Below are 25,961 nucleotides of genomic sequence, written 5' to 3' on the forward strand. Positions count from 1 at the left end.
CGCGTGCTGCACGCTCCACCCGGTATGCTCCTTCCTTCCCTACTCTGCCTCACAAACTCTTCCTCTTCCTGCAACACCCAAATGAAATGACCTTTAACACCTGCTTCTCTCTCGCCAGGTACTACAATGCTATGGCTGCACTTCCCCCGAGTATTACCATATAACCGCTGTGTGCAACCCCTGCCCGACTCAGCTCCCCAGGATGGGGCCTGGGTCTGTCTCCTTCCTGCTGAATCCCAGACCCCTGCCGGATGCTCGTCCTGTGGTGGGCTAGGAGGGGAGTGGGGTGGCTAGTAGAACAGGGTGTAGCAGACACAGGCTTTGGGATCAGACGTTCCCTAGCGGGGTAACTGGGCAGTTCACTTCAAGTCTCCAAGTCTCAGCTTCCTCAACTCAAAACTGGAAATTATAAAGCTACTTTCCTTATGGAGCTGTTGTGAGGATCCAGTGAGCTACCACCAAGGGTCACCTGGTACAATGTGGGGTACATATTCTCTAGTAGTATTGCCAAGAAGTGGAAACCCATTGGGAACTGCGGGGTGCCCCCATTACTAAGAGGTGATGGTGAGAATCTCCTGGGGCAGGAGACACATTCCAGGTAAGAAGGACTGTCCTTTCCAGGGGTGCCAGAGCTCTAGGTCACAGCCCCATCTTACAGATGAGCATACCGAGGCCCCCAAGAGGGTACTCAAGTCAGCAAAATAATCAAGGGAGGAGGAGGGAGTCCTCCTGAGATGTGCTCCCTTTAGCTTACTTATTTCATAGCCCTGGCTGCTCCCTGGGTCTGGTTGAAGGGAGGAAGCAGGGCTCAGAACTAGTCACAAACACAGGATGTAAATCTGTAATTGTCTATGAATATTCGGCGACTCTTTTGAGTTATTTGTGGCACTTCAGTCAGGCTGGAAAATGTATTCATGGAGCTGTTCTGTTGGCTTAGGTGAGAAACAGTTGCTTCTCTTTGTTTCCTTTTTTTAATGGAAAAATGTTTACTTTTTCACATGCCACTTAATTTGGGCACTGTACACTCTAAAAATGCCAAATCTCTTGAACCGTAAGGAACTACTTCAAAACAGAAAAATGTCTGTAGCTGAAACCCCAATCCCATTTTTAACCCCCTTCCCCAAAAGGAATTATTATAGAAAGAGGGAGTGAGGGAATAAGGGGTTATGAGAAATGTTCTGGCTAAATAAAGCAAACCCCAGAACCAGAAAGGCTGGGCCTGGGAGGGAGAGTCTGTGGGAAGAGAAAACGCAGCAGGTGGGGGAGCCCTGCTCCCTGTGGGAGCTCCACAGAGGAGGGGCTGCTCACCTTTGACACCTCGTGAGTGTGGCAGCTGGTCCCTGCCCTCATTAACGCTCAGCACAGCAGCAGTAAGCCTGGAACCTTCCAAGGAGGCTGGGATGGGAGGAGAAAGATGCAGCTGTGTCCTCCCCCTCCGTGCTGTCTCAGCCCCACCCCCAGAGCCACCTCCGCACAGCAGTCACATGTGGATTCTCCGCCAAGTCTGGAAGTGGCTTCCAAGCCTTTTGTAAACCATGGGAACCCTTTTTTCTACATGAAAATGTTTCCCTAACTACCCTCCATCGCCACAGTCTCTCACTGTAAAATCCATGGATGGACAAGAATGACCAAAAGTAGCACATCTGTGTGGGTGACACGTTATCTGTTCAGTCCACGAACGATGATACTTGGGACAGTGTTTGTGTGTGTGGACCCCTGGGCACCCGACCCACATCTGGTCAGCCCGGGTGGTGATAAGAGAGGGCTGTACCCTCGTGCCCACTCTGCTAAGCACTGCCCCGTTCCCCAGGTGACTGACTTAGGAGAACAGCCTCTGTCTGCAGGTGAGGCCCAGCCCCCCCCCTCCCCACCCCAATCCATCACCATTAGCCTGACCTTGCCACAGTGACAGGCCTGCTGCCTTAAGCAGGGAGCTGGGGCCGGCTTTGACAATGCCTAAACACCTGACAAATCTCTCCAGCTTGTTTTCTGCCCATGATGTAATGCGTTGCCTTATGAATGTGTGCGGATGGATTCACCAGGAATATTCTCTGAGCTTCTCCTGCTTTTGTAAACATCTCGACTTCGTAGAGCAGTCTTTTTCCTGTGCTTTCCGCCTTCTGGTTCTTCCTCACCTGGGCATTTATTTACAGCTCAGCTCAAATGCCTTTTCCCCAAGAGCCTGTCCCCGAATAGAAAAGGCCTCCAGCCAACCCTCAATTCCTTTTTGCTCTATTTCCCTATTTTTTGTTTTCTTCATAGAGCTTGTCAATATCCGACATTATTCATTTGTGCATCTGTTTGCCTGTCTATCCCCACTAGAGTGGAAGCTCCCTGAAAACAAGAGTGTCCCTAGTGACAAAAGAGAGCCTGACCCCTAGCAGACGATAAACAATATAAGTGTAATATAAATATGACCTGCTCAGGATCACACAGCAAGCCAGCTGCAGACCTGGGATTTCTCCCACGCCCCCACCATGTTCTTTCCAACCAACCAGGTAACAGGACTCCACCGTCAACCTGCTGACCACCAGGCTTTACCCTCTCCCCCCAAACAGCCTCCTGCTCACTGGCTTATCCACTAGAATGTAGGCTCCAGAGCTGTGCTGCCCAATATGGCAGCTGCTAGCCATGTGTGGCTATTTCAATATAACGTAATCAAAACGAAATAGAATTTAAACGTCAGTTCCTTACTACACTGGTCCCACCGCAGGTGCTGCCCAGCCACCTGGGCGAAGGGCTACCATGTCAGGCAGCACAGACGGAGAACACTGCCATCACTGCACAGAGTTCCACGGGGCGGTGTTGTGCTGAAGGAGGCAGAGCTCATCGGCCATGTTCACGATTTCCCCAGCACTGGGAGCCGTGCTCAATTCATGTTTTTTATGAAATGAATGAATCAATGAATGGTGATGCTTTTGCTGAGAACCCCTCTCCCCACTCTTCTCTGCTGCTGACCATTTCTCCTTCCAACCCACAGGAAAGGACGAAGCCAGCAGTGTGGAGGTGACGTGGCCCGATGGCAAGATGGCAAGCCGGAGCGTGGCCAGCGGGGAGATGAACTCGGTGCTGGAGATCCCCTACCCCCGAGATGAGGACAGACGTGAGGACCCAGCCCCGCTGGAGGTGAGAAAGGCACCTGGGCCTCAGAGGCAGAAAACAGGCCCCACCCACAACACCATGGGCTGAAGCTGGATTCCTAGGAATCTGCAGACTCCGCCTCTAGAAAGATGGAGAAATCTTAGCAAAGGACAGGCTTCATAATGATCCCACCATTTGTAGTTTGCACAACAGTACCACACCCATATCTCTTCTGTTCCTCACAGAAATCCAGGGATGTTGGCAGGGCAAGTATTTTTGCACCCATTCTACAAAGGAGGAAAACTGAGGCCAAGAGTGAGAAGTCACCAAGGTTGCACAGCCAGTTGTGAGCAGACTTAAGAATTGATCCCAGGTTACCTGCTTCCCTCCCAACTCTTTCCAAGTCTCTGACAAGGGCTCCTCTTGTTTCTGAGGGTGGGTCAGGGCCTCTGGGGGCTCTTAGAGGAAGAGTTCTAGATTCTGACTCTGATGGGTATCACTTCGTTGCAAATAATAGGAACCTATTTAAATTCACACAGAAGAGAGAACTTATAACGAGGCTTCTGGGGGAGCTCACAAAACCCAAGGGAAAGCTTAGGATGAGCAGGAACCATGGCAGTTTGGTGGCCTCAGCTCCAGGAGCTCAAGGACCTTTGTCATTAGGGTGCTGGCTTGGGGGTCGGGAGGATCCTTCCCCAATAATCCCCACCAGCCCCATCGATCATCACTACTGACAGCTGACATTTTCTGTCTTGTTCAAAGTGCTCTGTTGCGAGTCCCCCTGCCCTTCCTCATTACACTCGTCCCCGAGACCCCCTATAGACGTAGCCTGGCATGACCAGGTTTCTAAAACCTTTCTCAGCCTCAATTAGTTCAAATTCTAGCCACAATGCCTTTGATTCACCCCCCTGCTGGTATGTTCCCTGCACTTCCAGTCAGCACTGCCTAGTGAGGTAGACAATAGTCTGGCTTGCAGGCACCCACCCCTGCAGGTGGGGAAGGTTCTTAGAGCAGAAGGTGTGGGGAGGGAGCAGACACCTCAAAAGGCTTCTCCTCCCCCTCATTACACTTTGCCTTAATTGAGACCCAGCCTAGGTCTCAGGGCAATGCCACCGGAGGGCCAGTGTCTGTTAGCTGTCCCAGCTCAGACATGTGGATCCTACGTGGAGGAAATGAGCAGGAGTTGGAACCGAATCTGTTCTTGGCCTTCCCCCCAATCTCCTATTCTCACTGCAAGGGAAGGTGTCCTGGCAGGGAGAGTCTCCCCTGGGCCCAGAGCTAAGAGCACCCCTCCTTCTGTGGTCAGGGTGATGGCTGTTCTGTGGCTGTGACTAGGAGGGTCATGAGATGGGATCTTCTCAACTCACTAGTGTCTCTGCTTCTGCCCATCTTGTAGTGCGGCCAAGGATTCTCCCAGCAGGAAAATGGCCATTGCATGGGTGAGTTGCCTGCAGGCACGTGCGGAAGGGGCAGAGGCCAGAATGTCCCTGGGGAATGTCAGCTTGAGCCCTGGCAAGGCTCAGGTTACAGACAAGGGGAGGAAAGGTGGGGCAGGGACTGTGTTGTTTGTCTCTGGGGGCTCCAGAGGCCAAGACAACCACCTATGACTCACTAAGGTGGGAGTGATACTAGTGACCAGCAAGCTGAATAACCACAGTTCCGGGAATTGGTAGTGTGCTTCCCTGCCATGAATACAGAGAGAGTGAGACACATAACTGCCTGTACAGTGTTCTCAGGGAGGCCTAGCTACTGAGGGCTGTGGTGGCTGAGGTGGGCATGTGTCCCCCATGGAGAACTGATGGCTTCAGCCTGGCCAGCCCACGGAGAAGCAAGCAAGGGGCCTGGCAGGCCCAGGTGGGCATTGCCAGGGGCATTGGAGCAAACCAGGGTGTGGAATGTGGTCTCAATATAGAAAGGAGATTGCAGCTTTGGGCAGTACTGAGGGGCGGGTAGCTGTAGCACCGCCTGGGCAGCAGCTCTGGGAGGGTCCAATGACTTTCTGAAAGTCCCCCATGGGCCGGGAGTGGGCGAGGGGCAGCCTAGAGGCCCTCCACCCAATGTCTTCTATCCCAGTGACCGGCAGTGAGGGGTCAGGTCAAGGATGCTTCCTGCCTTTCCACCCTCAGCACCATTCTTCCCAAGCCCACTCAGCAGATGTTCATTCTTCGCCCCAGGCAAATGGGTTTGCTACTGGAACACAAGAGCAAACAAGACAGGCACAGTCCTTGCCCTCACGGGGCTCAGAGCCGATGGGAGAGACACACAAGTAAATAGTGATGCCCACAGAGACAGGGTTGGGGCGGGAGGGGCTGTGGGAGCACAAAGGTGGAGCGCTAAACCAGTCTAGGGAAGGTTCAAGAAGATGCCCCGGAGAAAGCAAGATCTGAGCTGCGACCTGAGGGGTGATGCAGAGTTCACCAGGCACAGAAAGGGGAGAAAGTGTTCTGATGGGGGCACTGTGTGGACAAAGGACCACACGTGAGAAAGTGGAGGACTGTGGCTCTAAGGATGGCTTGAAGGGAAAATGAGTCCCCTCCGCTCTCCGTGTCCCCACCCTGGCCACTCCAAACAGTGCACGTCCACAGAAATGCCAGCATCTTCCCTGCGCGCTGGAAGAACCCTGTGAGATCACCAGTCCAGCCACCTCTTTCTTTCCATCATCCAGTAGACATTTATGTGCCTCCCACACACCAGGTCCGATGCAGGGTGCTGGGGCCGCAGGCCAAGCAACTTCCCTGAAGGGCTTTCATTCCAGTGGGTGAGACAGACCACGAACACATGACCTGACAGCTGGATTCGATGAGTTAAGAACCCTTTAAACAAAGTGCTCTCTAGAGACTGTTCTAGATGGAGTGGTCAGGGAGCGTCTCGGAGGAGGAGACCTTTGAACTGAGCCCTGAAGGAGGAGAAGGGTCCACCACAGAAAGAGCTCAGGGAAGAGCTTTGCCAGCAGAGGGAAGAGCAGGAGCAAAGACCATGAGGCAGGGAAAAGGCTTGTGTGTCAGAGGAACAGAAAGGGGGCCAGTGTGCCTTAGAGGATGGGGGACCCAGATACCCCGTCAAGGAGAGCCTTGAAACCCCGGTGAGGTGTCTGGACTTTGCTCGGACTTTGCTCGTAGGGCCCTGTGCAGTCGAGCAGGAGAGTAACGTGACATGATCACATTTTCAAAAGATCACTCTGGCTGCCGAATTGCAGATTGGATTGCAGGGAGGAGTGTAAGCCAGGAGGCAGCTGCAGAAATCCAGGCAAGAGATGATGCGGGCTGGGAATAGGCTGGTGGCGGAGGAGAGAGGAGTGGACAGACAAGAGCTGCACTGCAGGGGCAGAACTGATGGGATCTGTTGTTAAATTGCCTACAGAGGCAAGGAAAACAGAGGACTTGGGGATCACCCCAACTTCTGCCTGAGCCGCTGAGCAGACAGTGGTGGAATTTTTTGAGTTTGGGGAGATGGGAACAAGACAGAAGAGGTTTGAGGACTGGAGGGAATCTAGGATTCCATTTGGGAATCTACTAAGTTTGAGATGCATGTAAGACAGATTCATAAGTCTAGAGCCCCACGGAATGGTTGTGGCTGGAGATAGGACGTCTGGAATCATCCACATATGAAGGGACCACCTAGAGAAAGTATGGTAGATAGAAGACCCAGGACCGAGCCTGAGTGCCCCCAACATGTCGAGATCAAGTATAACAGGAACCAGCCAGGAACTGAAGGGAACTGAAGTGAGAAAGTTGAGGCCCAGAGAGAAGAAGGGACAGGCCCCAGGTCACAGAGTGGGTGGGGCAGCAGAGCTGAGCAAGGACCCATGCCCACACCTCCTGAGTGACTCCTCTCACCTTTCAGACACCAACGAATGCATTCAGTTCCCATTCGTGTGCCCTCGAGACAAGCCCGTGTGTGTCAACACGTATGGAAGCTACAGGTGCCGGACCAACAAGAGGTGCAGTCGGGGTTACGAGCCCAACGAGGATGGCACAGCCTGTGTAGGTGAGTGGAGCTCCAGCCATAGTCCAGTAGCAAAGGGAGGTTGCCTTCCACTGGGGAGCTCTAGGGAGGCCCCAGATCAAGGTCCCCAGCTCCTGCCTTTTCCTGGCTGGACTCTCCTTAGACTCCCATTGGGTCTCCGGGAAAGACCATAATAGCCCCACCACTACTGCCACCAATAAACGGCCTCTGGGGAGCTGTATTCTGGCCAGAGGCCATTGCTCTTATTTCTGCCTTCTCACATTTCCTAAAACAAATGTTCCAACCTTAAGACCAACCCATCTTTTCCTACCTGGGATATAAACTAGCTCCTACTACATAACTGTCTGAATTTCTGAACTGGTATTTGTCTTCTTCCTCCCAAATGCTTCCCCCCACCCCACTCCATCCCCACCCCCTTTCTCTTTTTCCCATTTTCTATCTCTCTGCCCCATCCTTTTTGCAGCTCAAGTGGCCTTTTTAGGTGGGTATCCTTCTGCCGCCTTTAGAATCTCTGAGCCTCTCTCTCAGGCCTCGTATCTTTCTCTAGGCCTTGGACTCTGCCTTCGGTTATATGCATCTTAAATCCCAACAATAAAGGAAAAAAAACCAACAACCTTTGTGGAAAACTAAATCTCTCCCGCTGCCTGTCTTTCTCTCCACACCCAGTAGATTCTGCTGCGTGCTCTTTCTAAATGGACAGCGGGGGTGGCCATCTTTGAAAAGGGAAGTTTGGGAGATATTGCTGTTTATGAAGCCTTTCTTTGCATGTTTCCTGAGGGGGAAAAAAAAAAAAGGAAAGTTTCCCCTCTACCCCACCCTGCCTCCCTCACTCCTTCAGAAGAATAGAGATAGTCCTGTCTTTTCTGTATCCTTCATGTCATGTGCGGCTTATTTTGCCCTTAACAAAGATGGCTCCCAGGTGGTTGCTTGCTCAGTTGATTAGATAATGTATCATGTGCCTGCTTGTTTGGCCTGTGCTGTTTCTGGTCTATGCACCCTGACTTCCTGTGGTAGAGAAAGTCTGATTGGTGTTGGTGGTGATGATGGGAGGGGAAAAGCGTGGCCCTTTGGGACTCTTGATAAAAATGTTAAGGCTTGAACTTGCTAAGTTTTCCAGCCTCTTGCTGGAGAAATTATGCCAATAAATTCTCTGCTGGATATTAGTGCCTAGCTGGTGGGGAAAAAAAAATGTGTCTGGGACAAAGTAGATGCTGGTTGGAATGCTGAATTAGCAGCAGCCCTTCCATCACGTGGCACTTGGAAAGCAAATCATGAGACAGGGAAAGTATCTGTCCCTGGATCTGAGCAGTGGTTTGGCTGTGTGAATCAATGATCGCATTTGGGGTACTGGGGTTCGGATGTGAGATGTGGGATGAGCAAGGTCCACACATGGTGGGAGTACTCTGGGCCTTTTGCCAGGGGGAAGTCACTTCTCCACCCTGGGCCTCAGTTTCCCTAATCTAAAGGATAAGAGAATCGGGCCGGTGTATCCCTAAAGGCCCTTTTCTTTCTGAGACACCTCAATGTGTGGCTGGGCATCAGCATGGCTAGTCTCAGGTTACCCTGATTTCTAGAACGAACCTTGCAACCTGGTCTTCTCTGCAGTACGCTTGGAAACTGGGAGCTCCTGTAACAAGAACACCCTTTGGGAAAGCTGTAACGCCATAGAATACTTTTACGGCCAGCCTCAGTAGTGAAGGTTCATTATAAATCACAGATCTATTCATCATGGGGGAAAAAGTCACCCCACAATATAATGAAATCACACTTAAGAATGCAGCAAGCCTTTTTAAAACATATTTGACAAAAAAAAACCCTACCATTTTCTGATATAATAATAATACTCCCAATAAATCACAAAATATGAATCTCTCATAGCTATTGCTGTTTTTACACTCGAAACAGGAGCTTAAATGAAAAGTTTTAAAATAAAACCAGCTACAATTTCACAGAAAAGCATACACCAACTTAAAAAATCGTTCCACTTCTGGGAAGCCCACTCCTGTGTGTTGATACAGAATTAAAGATAGAAAAGGTCCCCAGAGTTGAGGCTCAGAGAGATGAAGTGATCTGCCTAAGGTCACAGAGCCAGCTGGTCCCCATGCCAGGCTGGAGCCCTCTCCCACCACACCATCTCATCAGGAGGGTAGCAGACCGTACTCTTAATGTTTAGACTATTCCCGAGTCATTCCAGAAGATGCTGCCTTTTTAGAAACAAACAAGTGGACCTAAGATAGTAAGATAAGCAAAACCCCAGACCCACAGAGGTGATGGTTCCAAATGCAATGGTAAATGACAAGATAACAATGTCCATTGACTGGCTGCACACATAGCACAAGCAATAAGGGACAGGACACCTAGTGAGACAGCCTGCCAAGGACATCAGGAGATTTGGGGTGACAGAAAACTTCAAAGGATGGCTTATAGGCAATAATTATGAATCCTCACACACTGAGTTTCTTATAACATGTCTTATTGATCCTACTTGATGGGTGGGACCAAATGACTTACAAAGGAGTTCAAAATCCCCCCAGCTGTTAAGAGCACAACTACAGTCCTAACTCCAGGGATAAGAAGTCTTTCCATCAGATTCATTTATTCATTCATTTTATTCATTCATTCAACAAATATTGGTTGAGCACCTACTATGTGCCAGGTACTGAGCTAGGCTCTGGGCATACAGTGGTATGTGAAGGTGACATAGTTGCTGTCCCCACATCGCCTTACTCCAGCCAGATGGAGGAGCTATATGCATGGAATAGGAATGGGACTCAGAGGGGCTTTCTAAAAGGTCTAGCTAAATTTTGGGGTTGCTGTACCAGAAAGCAAGCTCTCTGCATTCATTCATATGCTCATTCAACAAGCATTCATTGAGAACCTTCTGTGTGACAAGCACCGGGTCCCTTCCATAACGAATGTGACAAGGCCCATCCAATAGGGGGTCAAGTCCCCTGCTCCCAAGGTGCTTGTGTTGGAAGAAACGCAAGGCTAAGAGATATAGAAGGCAGACTGGTAGTGAACCAAATCAACATACCTGCTGCCAAGTAACAGGGAACGTTGCTAGTGGGCCAGGAGTCCAGGCTTTCTGAGCCAAGTGCTTCAGTCCAGGGCATTTAACAGCCTGTGCTGAACCAGCCACGAGTGAGTGGGTTCAGAGTCGCACCCAAGCTAGCCAGGCTGAGGATTGCCAACACCCTCTTTCTTCTAATGCCCCGTCCTCTGAGGTCCGTGGGGGCCTGATCCTTTGCGTTCCCCTTCTGAGCACAGACAACTCCATCTTTTCTTTGTGCCCTAGTCCACCGGGCTCCTGACATCTTTATTGGCTAATGCTGGACTTGAGTTTGTAACAGAAATAGCAAATGCCTTCGGGGCTGACCAATAATGGAATGGGCCTGGAAGGGATTATGCAAATGGAGGAGCTGTGCCCCTCCCCCCCCATCTGAAGGGGGCAGCCAGGACTCACTCCAGCAGAGTAAGAAGATGGGCCAGCATTGCCAGAACTTCCCATGTTTTCAAGAAAAGCCAAATAATAATAATCCTATTTTTATTCTGCCCAAGAATACTCCTCTTCCCAGGAACGAATGCACCCCTAAAATGACAATAATAGCTTATATTTAATGAGCCTGGCATGTCTGCGACAGATCTAAACTCTTTACAAGAATCAACTCGTTCTATCCTCACAAGAATTTCAAGAGGCAAGTGCTATAATTATCCCGTTTTACAGAGAAGCTGAGTGGTGTGTCTGGGATAACATGGCTAGGACAGGCAGAGGGAGACTCGATGACGGCAGTCTAGCCCCCAGACTGTGCTCTCATCTCCACTTCTTCCTTCTTCACCGAGGTAGCTAACTGGTTACACAAAAGCCAACATCTCTCTTGCTGCCCAGAGTGAAGGGATGGGTTGGGAATGAAGAAATGGAGTCCCTGAAGGACCCGGAACTGAGATAGTCTCCCCATGGTCATGTTCAAGCTGCAAGCAGCGATGACAGTGGCCATGCTGAGTCCCCTCCAGCGCGGTTGGCCTTCGCAGACACAGAATTGTGAATCACCACAGGGCCTCTTCGAGCCTCTACTCAGTTGCCAGCCCTGCTCTGGGGAGGTGCCATTCTGAGGGCCAGGAGTTTGATTATGTGTCACTCTGGCTGCTGTGGCCCCCTCCCAGGGTCTGGGCATTACACCCTACCAGCGCCACTGGACCGCAGCCCAAGAAGGAACTCCACTCCAACCTCCGAACAGAGTTATCGGTCACCTCTCCTGCATGGAGACAGGAGGATGAACACTTCATTTTTTGAGGGAAACAGCTGGGTTTTTCCAGTAGATACCAGAATGATAATCCCACTCAGACTCTCAACCTAGGAGGCAAGCCGAATCGCTCCCATCTCTCCCTCCCCAGGGTCAGCCATCGCCTCTCTCCTGCAGGGTGGGTCAGGCCCCAGCCACATCCTGTCTGGGGCTGATGTCGCATCTCTTTAGCAACAGTCACGTTCTAAAAGAAGGAAGAGGGACTGCGCGAGAGCATGGACTGGTTAACTCCACAGAAAATGCCGGCCCCTCCTTCAGTGGCTTGTCCTCTTAAGGAACTGCTGTTGAACAGCAGAGTGGCCAAAGGGTAGGCCGTCAGAGAAAAATGAGAACAAGAAGAGAAAAACAACCCTTCTGGGGAAAGGAGCTAACATTTACAGAATGCCTACCATATGCTAAGAACTGTACATCTGTGTCTCCATTAATCGTCATACCCATCCTAGGGGAGAAATGTTATTAGTCTATTTTATTACCAAAGAAACTGAGGCTCAGAAAGAACAAGTTACTCAGGTTACACAGCTAGTTAAATGGCAAAAACTGTGATTCAAACCAGCAACTGTCTGGCTCCAAAGCCTGTGTTCTTAAGCCTTATGGGGTGTGATGTCCAGGTAATTAACATCTGGGCAAATGATTTAACCAGTTGTCGCTCAGCATACACTACCTGGATACCTACTAAGTGCTGGGCATCGTTCTAGTCGCTTGGGATATACGTCTGTGAATAACACTGGCAAAGATTCCTGAATGCCCTGGTGACAGATGGCAGGCACTAATGACATAGCAAATAGATAGTGACTTAGAAGCTGATAAGTGCTATTTGGGGCAAGGGAGGGTGTGGAAGAGGAGGGTTAAGGCAAATTGGGAGCACTGGGATAGAGGCAGAATGCCATTTTAAACAAGGTTAGTCAGGGTGGGCCTCACTGAGAAAGAGGCGTTGGAGTCAAGACTTAAAGGAGGTGAGCTGTTCTTGAACCTTAGTTTTCTCATCTGTAAAATGGGGATAATAGCCATCTCACAGAGTTATTGTGTTAAACAAGATGATATAAAACACCTGACTAGCACATACTAAGCCCCCAGTAAATTAGAAATCTTATTAATATTATTAAGTAGCAAAGTTCAGGATGGAGCTGGGTCTATTCAATGCCATAGCTCATGGGCCACCCAGCACACACTGCTGCCCATGGGGAGCTGACAGTGTCACAGGAAAAAGACCTCAAGACCAAAAATGGCCATAAGGGAGCCGAGCATACTCTCCCAGGCCTGGGCTGTACTGATGTGCTCAGCTTAGTTCTCACGCAGTGCCATCCCTGGAAGAAATAGTCATAAAATAAGGTAAACGGAGCAGGGAGGACGTGGCATCGACTGGGCTGGATGGAGCCAGCATCACTGGGAGCTAGTGAACTGGCCTGGGGATTCGGCCCTCAACCATCACAAAATCCCAGATCACCAAAATCCCAGATCACCAAATCCAGAGGCTCCTGAGACGTCATCCAGTCCTGCCCCATCCTTTTCAGATGTGGAGCTGAGGCCCAGAAAGGAGCAGTGACTTCCCGAGGACCACAGCCGGGCCGGGAATCGGACTCCTGCCTGAGGCGCCTCCTTGCTCACTCTGCCTCCTCTGCAGAAAGCTCGAGTATTTCAGAAGCACAATTGTATCAACAATTTCATAAATATTGGGGGTGGGGGGCAGCGCTGTTCTCTCCATTGTGCTGACACAGACTGAGAGTCAGGGCGATGCCTGGGCCGTGAAGCACAGCCAGGGTGAAAGACCTAGAAGAAGGAAGGCGCCCGATGCAGAGGGTCCCATTCAGCGGGGAGAAGGGAGGCTGCAGGCAGGGCCAGGAGCACAGGGAATGAGGGTGAGGACAGAAGGAGTATCTGCGTCCCTCCGTCCCAGGAAGTCCCTGCCCAGAACCTCATGATCTGCCTGCCTGCTGGCCTGCCAGAAGGAAAGCCTGGCGCCCCACATAATTCCTGTAGAGGTAGCTCATTCTCCCCCAGAGGCAGCCCCAAAGCAGCCATGAAGAATTTGTCCCCCAGAATCATAAACACACACACCCACAAAAGATCTAAGGGCTAACTCTCCTCCCTCCACCCAGACCTGGGTGCAGAGCTTCTGGGGAAAGAGCTAAAAGCACAATCAAGTACCCCCCACGGCTCGTGGGGACCATGGCAGAGGGACAAGCTTAGGCCGAAGGGAGGAAGGTAAACCCCATATATACTTTCTCTGTACTTTCAGGTCCTGGGCTCAAGATTACAGGCCATGAAGGCAGAGGCAGAGGAAAGAGAGAAGGAAAGTAGGAGGTCTCAAAGTCTCACCCCAAGGCAGGAGCCTCATGTACCGAAATGCCACATTCTTTCTTAGAAAGCTGGCCCAAAAATAGTTAGAGCCTTCCCTCCCTCCTTCCATCTATCCTTAAAATTTTCTCTTCACCCGGAGACTCTGATCAGACGGACTCAGGCTTGAATCCCAGACATGCCACTTGTATACTCTGTAAATGACCTTCAACAAGCTGTTTCACCTCTCTGAGCCTCAGTTTCTTTATCCACAAAATGGAGGCATAACAACCTCATAGAGCCAATGTGAGGCTTCATGGAGATAAAGCATGTCAGGTGCTTAGGGCAGTGCCTGGATTGATCAAATGCAGATATTATAAAATCTGTTCCAGGCCCCTTAACCTCCTGGTTTCACTTCTAGCAGTGGCTGATTTTACCACAATCCATAAGTCATTACTGGGGTGATGTTAAACCTATAAGAATCCTTCCCAAAAAGACACATCCATCACTCAGTTACAAATGCAGGGTTCATTGGGGGACTGAGTTACACAGCATCTTTGCTGTGAAGAGCTCTAGTCCTGTATTTAGATCTTCACTGGGGATCACAGGGCCAATTGCTACCCATCCACTCACCTGCCTCTCCAGGGTCTGCAAGCATCCATCTCAAGCCAGGCAGCCCTCTCGCTCACCTCTGATCCATCAGTCATTTCCCTATACCCATCTTCTCTGTATCTACTTACCCATCTATCCATCCATCCATCCATCCATCCATCCATCCATCCATCCATCCATTTGCCCATGGTAATTCACTCTCTGGGACTGCAGGTCCAGACTCTCCAGGCACAGTATTCAGCCCCACCAGGATTTCCCCACCTCCAAGTAATGGCATTCAGGGAACACCAGGCAGGGCCTGAGTGGGGTGGGGTGGGATGCATGCTTCCTCTCCTCCCCTCCTGGGACAGGTGGAGGTCATAAGCACAGCCACAAAATCACAGCCAGGGCAACATTACTGAAAGCAGCTGCCCAGCACAGGGGATGGCCTGGGTTCACTGCTGCTACCGTTTAATTGAGTTATTTGGTGACCACTTGCCATTGAATTGTGTCATTTGGTGACCACTCCCTTGTCTGCATGTGTCTAAGCTGCTTCTCCATGGCATGTGTCCCCAGGGGCCTGAGGATGTCACGTCTGCATGTTCTGATCTCTTCCTGCCGGCTTGTAATGGGCTACATTTCCCGTTCACCTGCCAAGGACAAGGCCCTGTGGCAGGCACTTGGGGCAATGGGAGGGCAATGGTGGGAATGAGTCAGACAAGATCCCCGCCCTCCAAGACTTTACAAGGAACTAGGGACCGAGAGCAGAAGGCCATCACCACACACGACCTTTTGTAAGCTGTGAATAACATTTCCCCATTCCGGGGTCTTGCTCAGCACTGCTCTCAGGTGGTAGCTGGTCTCCAATCACTTTTCCATTACAGAAATCAATAACTTGAATTACTCCAAAATAACTAGACCCTTCATGCCCCTGCAAAGCTAATTTTTCTGTGTCTGCATTTGCCCACATGCTTCTGTCTGGGTCTGAAATCTATCTGTATGAGTCAATCCAGGTAGAACGGAGTCTTTCGTCTGACTGTGACACACTGGCAGAATGAGAGCGGGATTTGAGTTGGACACTTAGGTCCAAGTCTTGGCTCTGACACTTACTAGCTGTGGATGCTTGTCAAGCTGCCTAAGCACCTGGAACATCCGTTTCCTCGTCTATAAAACAAGGATTCAAATATAACCATCCACCAGAGTGTTAGAGAACTAAATGGAATACCAATGTACACTAATATTCATGGTATATATCAGAGAATCAGTGAGTCCTTGGATACATGTCTGTTTATTCTATGTGAGACTCTGGCTATAAATCTATATCACGAGGACACCATATAATAAGGTCCAAGTGTAACTTCCGCAATAACAACAGTATCTTACATTGGAGAAACAAAGATGCATTCTCATAATGCTCTCATTGTACAAATGACAAAGCTGAGACTTGGGACAGTTCAGTGAATTCCTGAGGGTCCACGGACCAGTGCAGCCCTCTGGTCACCTCACAGTCTTCCATCCCTGCCCTCATCCCTGATTCGAAACCACAAGTCCCAGCGCAGCTTCAGGATGCTGCACGCAGAGTTCAGCCACCAGCAGACGCTGAAAAGACAGGCCTTATAAAACAGCCTCTTAGGGGAAGAGCTGGGAGCTCGGCACAGTCTGCCCTCCGTGCTGCCAAGAGAATAAATCCTCTCACAGTTGCCTGAGAAGGGTCATGTGGGAACCTCAAAAGGCGAGACTCCGAAAGGAAGAAACTGACATTACCGAACACCTATTTCATGCCAGGCATATTCAGGGCCAGTTTCTCATTGACTCCTTAAAACCAGTTGTTCTCAACCTGTTGTGGGGTGGGGGTGGGGCTCACATACCCCTTTGAGAATCTCCTGAAAGCTATAGATTATCTTCCCCCGATAAAGTCATTTTTCATACATATGCAGGAGGGTCAAGGGTAAGAGCTCCAGGTATAAACCTGGGCTCTTTTAAGAGTTTCTTAAGCTCTAAGGACCTTCTCTTTTGGACGTCCCACCCCCATCATATCAAATATTTTCATATACTTCCACAGCCCATATTAAATTATACACACACACACACATCGAGTTGAATTGCCGTTGACTGTTTGACACAATGTTATATTTTGTAGATATGTAATAAATCATTAATTTCAATTTTGTGATTTCTTTTCCTATTTTGGAGCCAATAAACTTTTTCGGTAAATTTCGTTGACATGTATCATACATATAGAAAAATACACAAATCTTAAATGTACAGCTCAATGAATTCTCACGAAGCGAGCACATCTGTACAACTGGCCCTCTACTCAAGAAACACCGTCATGGGCACCCAGAAGCCCACCAGGCCACCTTCCTTTACTGCACCCCACCCCAGGGCAGCCGTTCTCCTGACTTCCAATGTCATAGATTAGTTTTGCCTATATTAGAATTTTTTATAGGTGAAATCGTAGAAATCATACTCATTTTGTGTCTGGCTGCTTTCATGGAACCCATAAACATTTTATTCACCTGTCAGACATTTTCAAGGCCTGTGCAAAGCTCATAGGCTCTAACTACTGCCCAAACCAGGGTCTCTCGACCTTGCCTTTACACCACCACCTCCCGGGGAACTTTGCGAAACCCTGATGCCCAGGCTGCTCCCCAGAACAATGAAATCTGGGGATAGGACCAGGCATGAGTGGTTTTTCTTACTCCCCAGGTGACATCAATTGCAGCCAAGCATAAGAGTCACTGGTCTAAGCAATTCTGTACACTATTAGTATCCCTATTTTGCAGCTAGGGAAACTGAGACTCCACCACAAGCTACTGCCAGAGCTCTAATTCAGGTTTGACTTAAAGTGGCATTTGTACTGATTTCATCCTTGGTGAACAGTAAAGCCAAAACCTGGTGGGCGTGCCTCCTGCCAAGACCCTCCTTGCTGTAAGTCCTTCAGAGCAGTGGAGAAGGGAGGTGGAGTTTCCCAGGCTGCGGAGACCACCCCCTGCCCCCCCCCGCCCCCCCCCCCCGCCCGCGCGCAAACACACACACACATACACACACACACACAGCCCTCCAGGAAAAAGGCAGTACCCCAGAGGCTGGCTGTAGGGAGAAAGAGTCACCACCAAGTGGACTGTACCTTTGCCCGCGTCTCTGGAAGTCAAAATAAAGCCCTTGCAGGTGAGAGAGGCTGCTGGTTTAAGGTTGGTGGGGAAGTTTCCCACAGCTGAGTAGCTCTGGCCCAGGCCAAATTCTGGAGTGCAGTACACAATTCCGCCGCCCGGGGGCACCACGAGCTTCTCTAAACTGGTTTTCACACACCTACCTTTGGCCAAAAGGAAGCCAGAAAGTTTAGTCCAGGTGGCAATAAGAGGGGCCCAGCCAGCCAGAGCTGCCCCGGGGTTCCTCTGCTCCCCGGAGTCTGATGAAGCCTGTCTCTGGCTGGCAAGGGGAATGCAGGCACATGGCTACAACCGGATCTAGGAAAGAAGCCACTTCCCCCATAAGTGAGCCAGAGAGGAAAGCCAGGCTGAAAGAAGCCACGCAAAGTGTGGCTTCTCCCTCCACCACCCTTCACCAGGCTACCCCTGTAGGCCCGTCATGCCCATGAGGGGCACAGCCCACCCACACTCCCACGATGCCCTGAGCTTGGAGGTAACCAGCGCTGCCTCGGTGCCCAGGCACAGCTTCAGGTCCTCCCCTGGGAGCTTGCCAAATCCTAACTCCAGGATGTCTGAGGACCGCAAGCTGCTGAGGGGGTCTCTGAAGCTGGATCCATCATCTTCCCCACAGTCTGGAGCCTGACTTCCTAGATTCAAAGCGAAGCCAAGCTCTGCTACTTCCTAGTGGTGTAACTTTGGGCAAATTACTTAGCTTCTGTGAGCCTCTGTCTCCTCATCTATAAAATGGGAATAATAATAGTCCACACTACAGAGGTGGTTGTGAGGATTGAATGACAAATTATGTAGTCTTAGCGTAGTGCCTGGCACACATTAAGTGCTAAATAAATATTAGCCACTACTATTTTATTATTACTAATGTAACGCAAAATATAGTCACAAACAGGACAGAATGAACCTACCAGAACAGCCTGTTTTGACAATCCCCACACACCCCAGGTTTGAGTAGAGGCAGCGAGTCCAGCCTGCCCCGTGGCTCAGGCAAAAGCCCAACTGCCCCTTAGGAGCATGAAATAAGCCACTCCGAGTCCCATTCAGCACCACCCAGAGGGAACCCCTCACCAAATCACCCAAAGGCTGGTGAGATTTTCTCTCAGCCCAAAGACTTAAATGTGTCGCCCCAGCCTCCCTGCAGCCTCAGGCAACTTCCACCTGGGTGCCATCCCCATGGTATCAGAGCAAGCACTGGGTCAGACCTTGGTTCTAAACTTGGCACTATCATCAACCAGCTGTTTGACCTGGGGCCAGTCACTCACCCTCTCTGGTCCTCCATTCTGCCTCATTTAGATGATCTTGAAATCCCCTCCCAGCTCTAGCCTGTGGTTGTAACAAAGTACAACCACATGTGGCACACAGTAAGTGTTCAATAAATGTTACTCAGTTTTGTAAAATCCAAGACAAAACTCTCCTAGGTTCCAACACCACATACTTTTCTAGTCTTTAGAACTGAGTGAACTGTGTGATCCAGCCCATGCTAAGAGCTCAAGGAATGGGTATTTATTGAATTAATTTATTACTTATTTTTGACCTGGTTTTCAGTCCAACCTGTTCCCCCCACACACACACACACTCAAGGCCGCAAATACCCCATATAAACTATAGATTACAGATCTGGAATGTTTGCCTCCCCACCAGACCTCAAGCTCCAAGAACACAGGGTCTGTCCTGCGGTGTCAGGAACACACAGCCCTGCCTCCTCGGTGTGAGGTGATTGGACAGTTGAGTTTCCCCTGCCTGTGATCCTGGGCCATGGAACTGGCCCCCCATCACCATGGGGGACAGAAGCAGCACAGAGCCTCTAGTTAGGCAAGTCCTTTTATTGAAAAAAGAAATAATAAAAGAAAAGGCCACCACATTACCTGTGCCCAGCCATTCCACAGGAGAGGCACAGGTCAGACACAAGGCCCAACCACACAGGGCGCCAGGGTGGGCCCAGGCCGGGTCCAGAGGTTTGAGGGTCTGTGGCGGAGCCCACTGAGATACAACTCTCTGGGTCAAGTCTTGGACCAGGGCCCACTTAGGCTCAGGGGCTGGTCTGCCCTCTCCAGCTCTCTGGGAGGCACCTCCTTCCCACACGCTGCTCCTGTGTGCAAGAGAAAATCAGGCCCCTCTTTGGTTCCAGAAAGCTACCTGCAGTGGCTGGTCTGTCATATCCACTTCTAGCACTTCTTGCCAGCTGAAGCAGGCAGGTTCCTTCTGTCCAACTTCAGGGCACCAGGATGGGGCAGCTTCCCTCCCACTGGTCCCCTGGGCCTCAGCAGGCAGGGACTCATTACCTGGACACCTCTATTTCCTTTCAAGAAAAGAGTTTGCCTTTTCTCCTGCTGGTTGCCAGCTCCTTTGAACATCCAAGAAAGGCTTGCTTACACAGCCTGAGAGAGCCCCAGAGCCTGGGCAGGCTTAATATGTAGCATCTGCGGCCCTGTGGCCTTGTCATGGGGCTGGGAGAGAGGCACAGAAAGCCCTGGAAGGTTGACTCTGCCCTCCTAGAACCCCAGCTTCTCTTCTACTAGAATGTACACAGTAGTCAGAAGATGGGGAGGACCTTCCACGTGGGGGAAAGACCAGGAAGAAGAGCCAAGCTGGCAGCCCCAGGCGAGGGGAAGCAGCATTAGGACATTTATTTACAGGGGGACAGGCTGGACCCGTGCAGGGAAGCAGCCAAAGACCATCACTCACGAAGATAAGACAGGATACAGAGAGGGGCAGCCATTGGCCTAGCAGCAAGGAACACACAAGTGCGCTCTCACACACATGTGCACTCACACGTGTGTACACATACACTCACACAGGTGCACTAAGACATGTACTCACCTACACATACACACACAGGTGTATTTATGCAGTAGTGTGCTCACACAAGTGCCTACGCGCGCACACACTTATTCTCACATACATGCAGGTTCTAATCTCAGGAACTTGGCTCTGGTTCTCAAGGGTCAATCCCCCCAAAGCTACATCTCTCCGTGAAGCAGTTCTCCAGCCCCCCCAACCCCCCAGAGCCCAGGCTATGTGTTCCATGACCAGCACCTGGTGGCTTGCAAAGTCTCAGGAGTTAGATGCTTCTTGGCAAGGCCAAGATGGCTTCAGGCTTTGGGTGGAGAGCAGGGAAGCCACAGGTCTAGAAGAGGTCAGGAGGGGGGCTGAGCAGCTCCCCGCGGTGCCCACAGTCTGACCCCTCCCATCTCCCTAGACCTGGAATTTGGTGGAGATAGGATCATAGGCAGAGGCCATGGGGTAGCATCAGGAAGCACGGATTCTGGAAGACAGCCACGGGGAGCAGGGCCCCAAGGGGAGAGAGTCCTGGTGGTCGTGGGGTTTGGGGTAAGAAATCATGCAGGATGGGAATTCTCTATGTGACAGACCTGGGCCCCCTCTGCGGTGTTGGGAGAAGAACCGCAGAAGAAAGGAGCCGTCCAAATTGTGTTGTCCCCACCCCCAGCCTCCATGTGACCCAGACCAGCCCCAGGGGGAAGAGCCAGGTCAGGAAGTGGACCATCCTGCCAAGGGGTGGGGGGCAGGCGGCGCGGGTTGATGGCCTGCAGGAAACGCGAGGCCGGTCTCCCTCCCGCCCGCCCCGGTAGCAGGTGGGCCCAGCGAATAATCAGAAACGAGTGCTCTGGTAACGCAGCCGCCGCAGGTCTGCCAGGCCCTCTTTCCGGGCATACGCCTCCCTGCAGGGACTCTCGGCCAGTCACCGGGCCCCCGCCCCACCACCCCCGCCACTGCTGCTGCCACTGCCGCTGCTGCTGCCGCTGCTGGAGCTGCCACTGCTGCACCGGTCTTCGTAAATGGAGATCTCGATCTGGGGTGGCGTTAAGGAGGGCTGCCGGCTGCCAGCGGGTGGACAGGAACCCACGGATGGAGGCCAGGAGAGGAGCGGAGGCAGAGCTGGTCCCGCTTTTTAGGCAGTAAGGACAGGGAGGCCTGGAGAGCCAGACCCCAAGCCCCTCTGTGCACACACTCAGCTCAGTTCTGGAGACTTGTAGAAACGCAGTCAGGATCAGGACCTTACATTCTAGAGGGTCTAATTACCAAACCCCAGGACACAGTGCGCCCAGGAGGTGGTGCTACGATAAGGGACCTGCGAGGGCTTCGGCGTCCTGAGTTCAAATTCCACCTCGCCCTCTCTCGAGCTATGTGACTTTAGACGTCACTTCACCTATTGCCCGTCAGTGATCGCAGCTGTAAAATGGGGATAGTAATAGAATCGTGGGCTTGTTGTGAGGCTTCAGTGAAGTAACACGTGCCAACGCCTGACTCGTCATACAGGCTCAGTAACCAGAAGCGCATCTCGCTGGGCTTTGTAGACATTAGAGTCTGGTATTTGTGTTTTCTTTATTCTTTCCTCTCAATTTTCCAGGACAATTTATTTTTTAACCTTTTACTCTCACTGCTACTGACTGGGGTAGGAAAGTGTGCACACCTTGACCAGGTAAAGCGGGCAAACCTATAACCCACCCTCTGGCCAGCCTCCCACCAAGACCTCACTTTTTTCATCAGGGACCAGGGGACAGTGAGACCTACCACAAGGGGTTAAATGAGGATCACATGCGATTGTGGACATGTAAATGTGAGCGGAGATTTGCATATTCCTTGACGGGCAGTACAGCCTCAGCCTCATCGTGAAGAGTGGGCCGGGCTCAAATCCTGGCTCTGGCGTTCACCGGCTGGGTGACCCTGAGGCAGTGATTTAACTACAGTGGGCTCATTATAAAGGGGAATAATAACAGTTCCCTACCTTATAGGGCTGCCATGAGAATCACATGAGTCCGTAGTTTCAAAGCACTTAATGTGATGCTTGACATATATTAAGTACTGATTAAATGCAGCTCGAGAAATAAAAGCAAACCCTGAGATTCACGAACAGCACCAGTAACTTATGGTGGGGCAGGGGGAACGGTGAGTGGAGACGTGGAGCATCCTAGGAAAACCCTGAGCAGAGGTCTCTAGGGTGGTCCCATGTCCTAGCGGCCTCACCACAGACCCCACTGGTTGGCAGCCCTGTGCTCCCACACAGACCAGCCTGGAAGGATACAACCCTCATCCCTCGCTCCACAGGGTCCGTGAGCAGGAGACCTCGAGGGGCAAAGACCTTCTCATTCTGTTCCTGGATGTAGCGGGAAATCTTCTTGAGAACCTGCAAGGAGAGGTGCCAGTTGAGGATAAGGGTGTGGAGAGGAGCCCTGGGGGAGGGGACGCAGGGCCGTCCGGAAGGCAGCACCTTCTCGTAGTGGGTCTCCATGCAGAGGAAGATGAAATAGGCCGTGGCACAGGCCAGGCAGCCCTCCAGGTAGGAGCTGCCCCCAATCTTCTCGGCCTCTGCGTAGAAGCTGTTGAGGGTCTTCACAGTCTCCTCAAAGAGCTGCCGCTCAATCTGGAGAGAGAGAGGGACAGGAAGCCAGGCCAAGGTCACCCTCCCTGGAGTGAACAGTCACAGGTTGGGGGGGATGGCAGTGGCAGGGTCACACCAGCGTGGGGCTGTGAGAAAGCTCAGGACCAAATTGGCAGGGGCTCTCTGTGTTTAGATGGGACCTCAACTGCGTGATACTGATTGGGTGAGACCTCAGGAATGTCTCCAGGAGGAGGCACTTCCTTCTAGCCAAGAATTTACATGGAGCGTGACAGCCCCGTGTGTTTGGACAACTGGGGAGCTGTCCTGCCTGTATCCATATCCTAATAGCTACTATTTATTCAGCACGTTCTAAGTGCCGGGCATTTTTTATGTATTCTTTCACTTAACCCTCATAACAATTCTATCAGAGAAGTACAACTATCGACCCCATTTCACAAGTGAGGGCCACTCGAAGCTCTGCTCTGTGGTCCAGGCAACCACCATCCCTGGCCTCCTAACTGGTCTCCTGCCCCAGCCCAGCCAAGTGAGCCTGTTAAAGTCGGATCATGTTACATCTCTGATCAAGAGCTTCCCAAGTTTTTCCATCTATCTCCAAGTAAGGTCCAGGAAGTCCTGATAACACCTGGCCCTGCGTTCCCTCTGAGCCCTTCTCCTTCCCTCCTCCTCACTCAGTCCCCACTTCAGCCACACTGACCCCTCTGCTGCTTCCTGAAAATGCCACAAGTCCTTTGTGCCTGTGGCCTTGGCTGCAACACTCCTCCCCCAGGCCCCACACCGCATGAGCTGCTGAGTGAAAGGATCAGGGTCTGCCCTCTGCCCTCTGCCCTCCCCCAAACGCAGGCCACTTCTACAGCAGCCCAGGATGAAGGCCACATACATCCCCAGAACCAGGAGCAAAATTCAGCAGAAAGAACGGATGCCTTGCAAGGGGCCAGTGGTCCATGAGACACCCAAGAAGCTGAGCCTGGAGGAAGGTGCTGTGAGGGGAGCCCTTGGTTGATAGCCTAGGCATCAGGATTTTTAAAAGTTCCCTAGAAAATACTTATGCGCAACTGGGGTTGAGAACTGCTGCTAAAAAGTGGAGATTCCTGAACCCAGTCCAACAACTAAGCCAGCATCTCTGATGACACCTAATATCATCCAACAGGACCAGGAATGTACATGTTAGTTTAACAAGCTCTTCAGGGATTCTTGTGCTAGCTACTGAAATTTGAGAGCTGCTGGACTAGAAACTCTGAAGTTTCTTCAGTTCTAACTTTCAGTGAGGCGACAACACCACCATGTTAAGGATTTTTTTTTTAACTCTTCCTTGTGAAGTGGCTAAACAAGTTATGTGTCATATATTACTTTTATCCTGGAAAAAGAAATACACTTAAATAAGTCCCTCAGTTCCATCATGGCCTATGTTCCAAGTTTGGAAAAAGACGTCCTTACCCGGCTGTCCAGTTCTGGGGGGAATTTGGTCTGGAATTGACAGATGGTTCCATCACTGTAGTCTCTCTGGATAAAGACCTTGGTGGCCAGCGAGGCACTTCGCCGGAGCTCCTGCAAATTGTGGACCTGAGGAGACATAGAAAAGACACGTGATCCAGGTGACCGTCCTTCTAGGTTTGTTCGAGACTGAGGGGTTGGTGAGGTGGGCCTTTTAGCACTAAAATCAGGGAAGTTCCTGGCAAACGGGACAAGTTGACCACCCTGCAAGTGCGCCAGGAAGGCCACGAGGAGGCAGGACTGTGGCGTTACCCCAGGAGGTGCCTCAAGTGACCCAGGAAAAATCTGAGCCAAAATGAGAGATTCTGGAACCATCAACAGAGCCAGAAACAAGTTTTAACAAAAGGAAAAGATTGCCTGGTGGCTGGCCCAGTGTGTGTGTGTGTGTGTGTGTCTCTCTCTCTGTCTCTCTCTCTCTCTGTCTCTCTCTCTCTCTCTCTCTGTCTCTCTCTCTGTCTCTCTGTCTCTCTCTCTCTCTCTCTCTCTCTCTCTCTCTCTCTCTCTCTCTCACACACACACACACACACACACGCATGGTGGGGACTTTCACACTTTCATTCATTCAGCAAGTATCACATGTTCACGACTTGTCAGGCCTTGGCTTGGGGAGCCCAGCACTGAACAAGACTGAAGCCTCAAACCCTCCCAAGTGGAGCTCACAGCAGGGCTGGGAGTGGGCGGAGGAGAACCTCATGTGCCCCTGAACTCAGAGGGAGATTCAGGTTCAGGCCAAGTTATGGCGCAGGTCAGAGACCCCCCCCCAGATTGTTTTCATGTCTGTGGTGCTCTTCTCACCATAGGAGAGAAGGGACCCACAAATGTTCAAGCCCCCAGAGAAAGTTGTGGATAAATGGAGCTGAAGCCAGAAATTGAAGAAATGTCCTGCCCTGGTAGGGGGTGGGGGGTGGCTTTTGTCCCCTGTCCACACCTGGAGACTTGACATTGACACAGACTCTAGCATTTGAAGGGAGTGAGCTCAGTTCCACAGAAGAACAAGGCCTCTTTCTTTCATTTCCAGCCTCAGTCACCCACCTTCCAGACAAGCAACCCACTGGGTGAAATATGCCAGACATTAGAACCACGTGGAGACCAAGCCCCAAAGGCAGAATGAACACACAGCCAGTTCATCCTGTGTAATTAAGGTGAATTCATTCAGTCACTCCGCGTTCATTTATTGAGTCCCTACTATTGCCAGGCTCTAGGGATGCTGAGCAAAAGACAGTCTCTGAGTTCCAAGGAGAAAGACAAGTAAATATATAACGAGTTTGACTGTGATAAATGCTACAGAGAAGTAACATCTTGCCCAGAAGCACTGACTCAGAAAGGCTTCCTGAGGTCTGTGCTGAGTCATAAAGGAAGGCCATGAGTTACCAGTGACCGGTGCAGGCAGTGGTGGGGAGAGGGAAAAGAAGACATCCCAGAGAGAGGGAGAAGCTTGTGCAAAGTAACAAAGATAGCAGAGAAGGCAGTCTACTGCAGTGACAAGAGGCAGATTTCAGCAAGAATGGAGTTGGTTTACAGATCACATAAAAACATTGGGCGAGTCCCTTTTTCTCCACAACCTCTCCAATACTTGTTATTATTTGTCCTGTTGATATTGGAGGTTCCTCAAAAAATTAAGAATAGAATTACCAAATGACCCAGCAAGCCCTCTTCTGAATACCTACCCAAAAAATTTGAAAACATTTATTCGTAAAGATATACATACCCCTATGTTCATTGCAGCATTAT

The 25,961-nt window shown here is 50.9% G+C and overlaps 2 protein-coding genes across 16 annotated transcripts in view; one reads left to right on the forward strand and one right to left on the reverse strand.

Moving 5' to 3' along the window:
- CRTAC1 (cartilage acidic protein 1) overlaps window positions 1-25,961 on the forward strand; it is a 152,207-nt gene that overhangs the window by 124,674 nt on the left and 1,572 nt on the right. The window contains exons 12-15 of one of the 5 annotated variants that reach the window (XM_074339249.1): window positions 2,981-3,126; window positions 4,478-4,520; window positions 6,925-7,068; window positions 13,585-14,386. In XM_074339249.1, coding sequence (XP_074195350.1) covers window positions 2,981-3,126; window positions 4,478-4,520; window positions 6,925-7,068; window positions 13,585-13,646 — 395 coding nt within the window. In that variant the 3' untranslated portion in view covers window positions 13,647-14,386. Of the gene's footprint in view, window positions 1-2,980; window positions 3,127-4,477; window positions 4,521-6,924; window positions 7,069-7,510; window positions 8,206-13,584; window positions 14,387-25,961 lie in introns of those variants that run through there. The other 4 variants (XM_019724831.2, XM_074339248.1, XM_074339250.1 and 1 more) reach the window with 4 other exon arrangements.
- GOLGA7B (golgin A7 family member B) overlaps window positions 19,186-25,961 on the reverse strand; it is a 32,450-nt gene continuing 25,674 nt past the window's right edge. For 10 of the 11 annotated variants that reach the window (XM_074339258.1, XM_074339253.1, XM_019724835.2 and 7 more), the window contains 4 exons: window positions 24,174-24,299; window positions 22,608-22,760; window positions 22,422-22,523; window positions 19,186-21,188 (listed from right to left, as the gene is read on the reverse strand). In XM_074339258.1, the coding sequence (XP_074195359.1) occupies window positions 21,078-21,188; window positions 22,422-22,523; window positions 22,608-22,760; window positions 24,174-24,299 (492 nt within the window). In that variant the 3' untranslated portion in view covers window positions 19,186-21,077. The remainder of the gene's footprint in view (window positions 21,189-22,421; window positions 22,524-22,607; window positions 22,761-24,173; window positions 24,300-25,961) is intronic. The other variant, XR_012498473.1, reaches the window with a different exon arrangement.

This window comes from Rhinolophus sinicus, linkage group LG07, assembly GCF_036562045.2.
Source record: "Rhinolophus sinicus isolate RSC01 linkage group LG07, ASM3656204v1, whole genome shotgun sequence".
Taxonomy (NCBI): domain Eukaryota; kingdom Metazoa; phylum Chordata; class Mammalia; order Chiroptera; family Rhinolophidae; genus Rhinolophus; species Rhinolophus sinicus.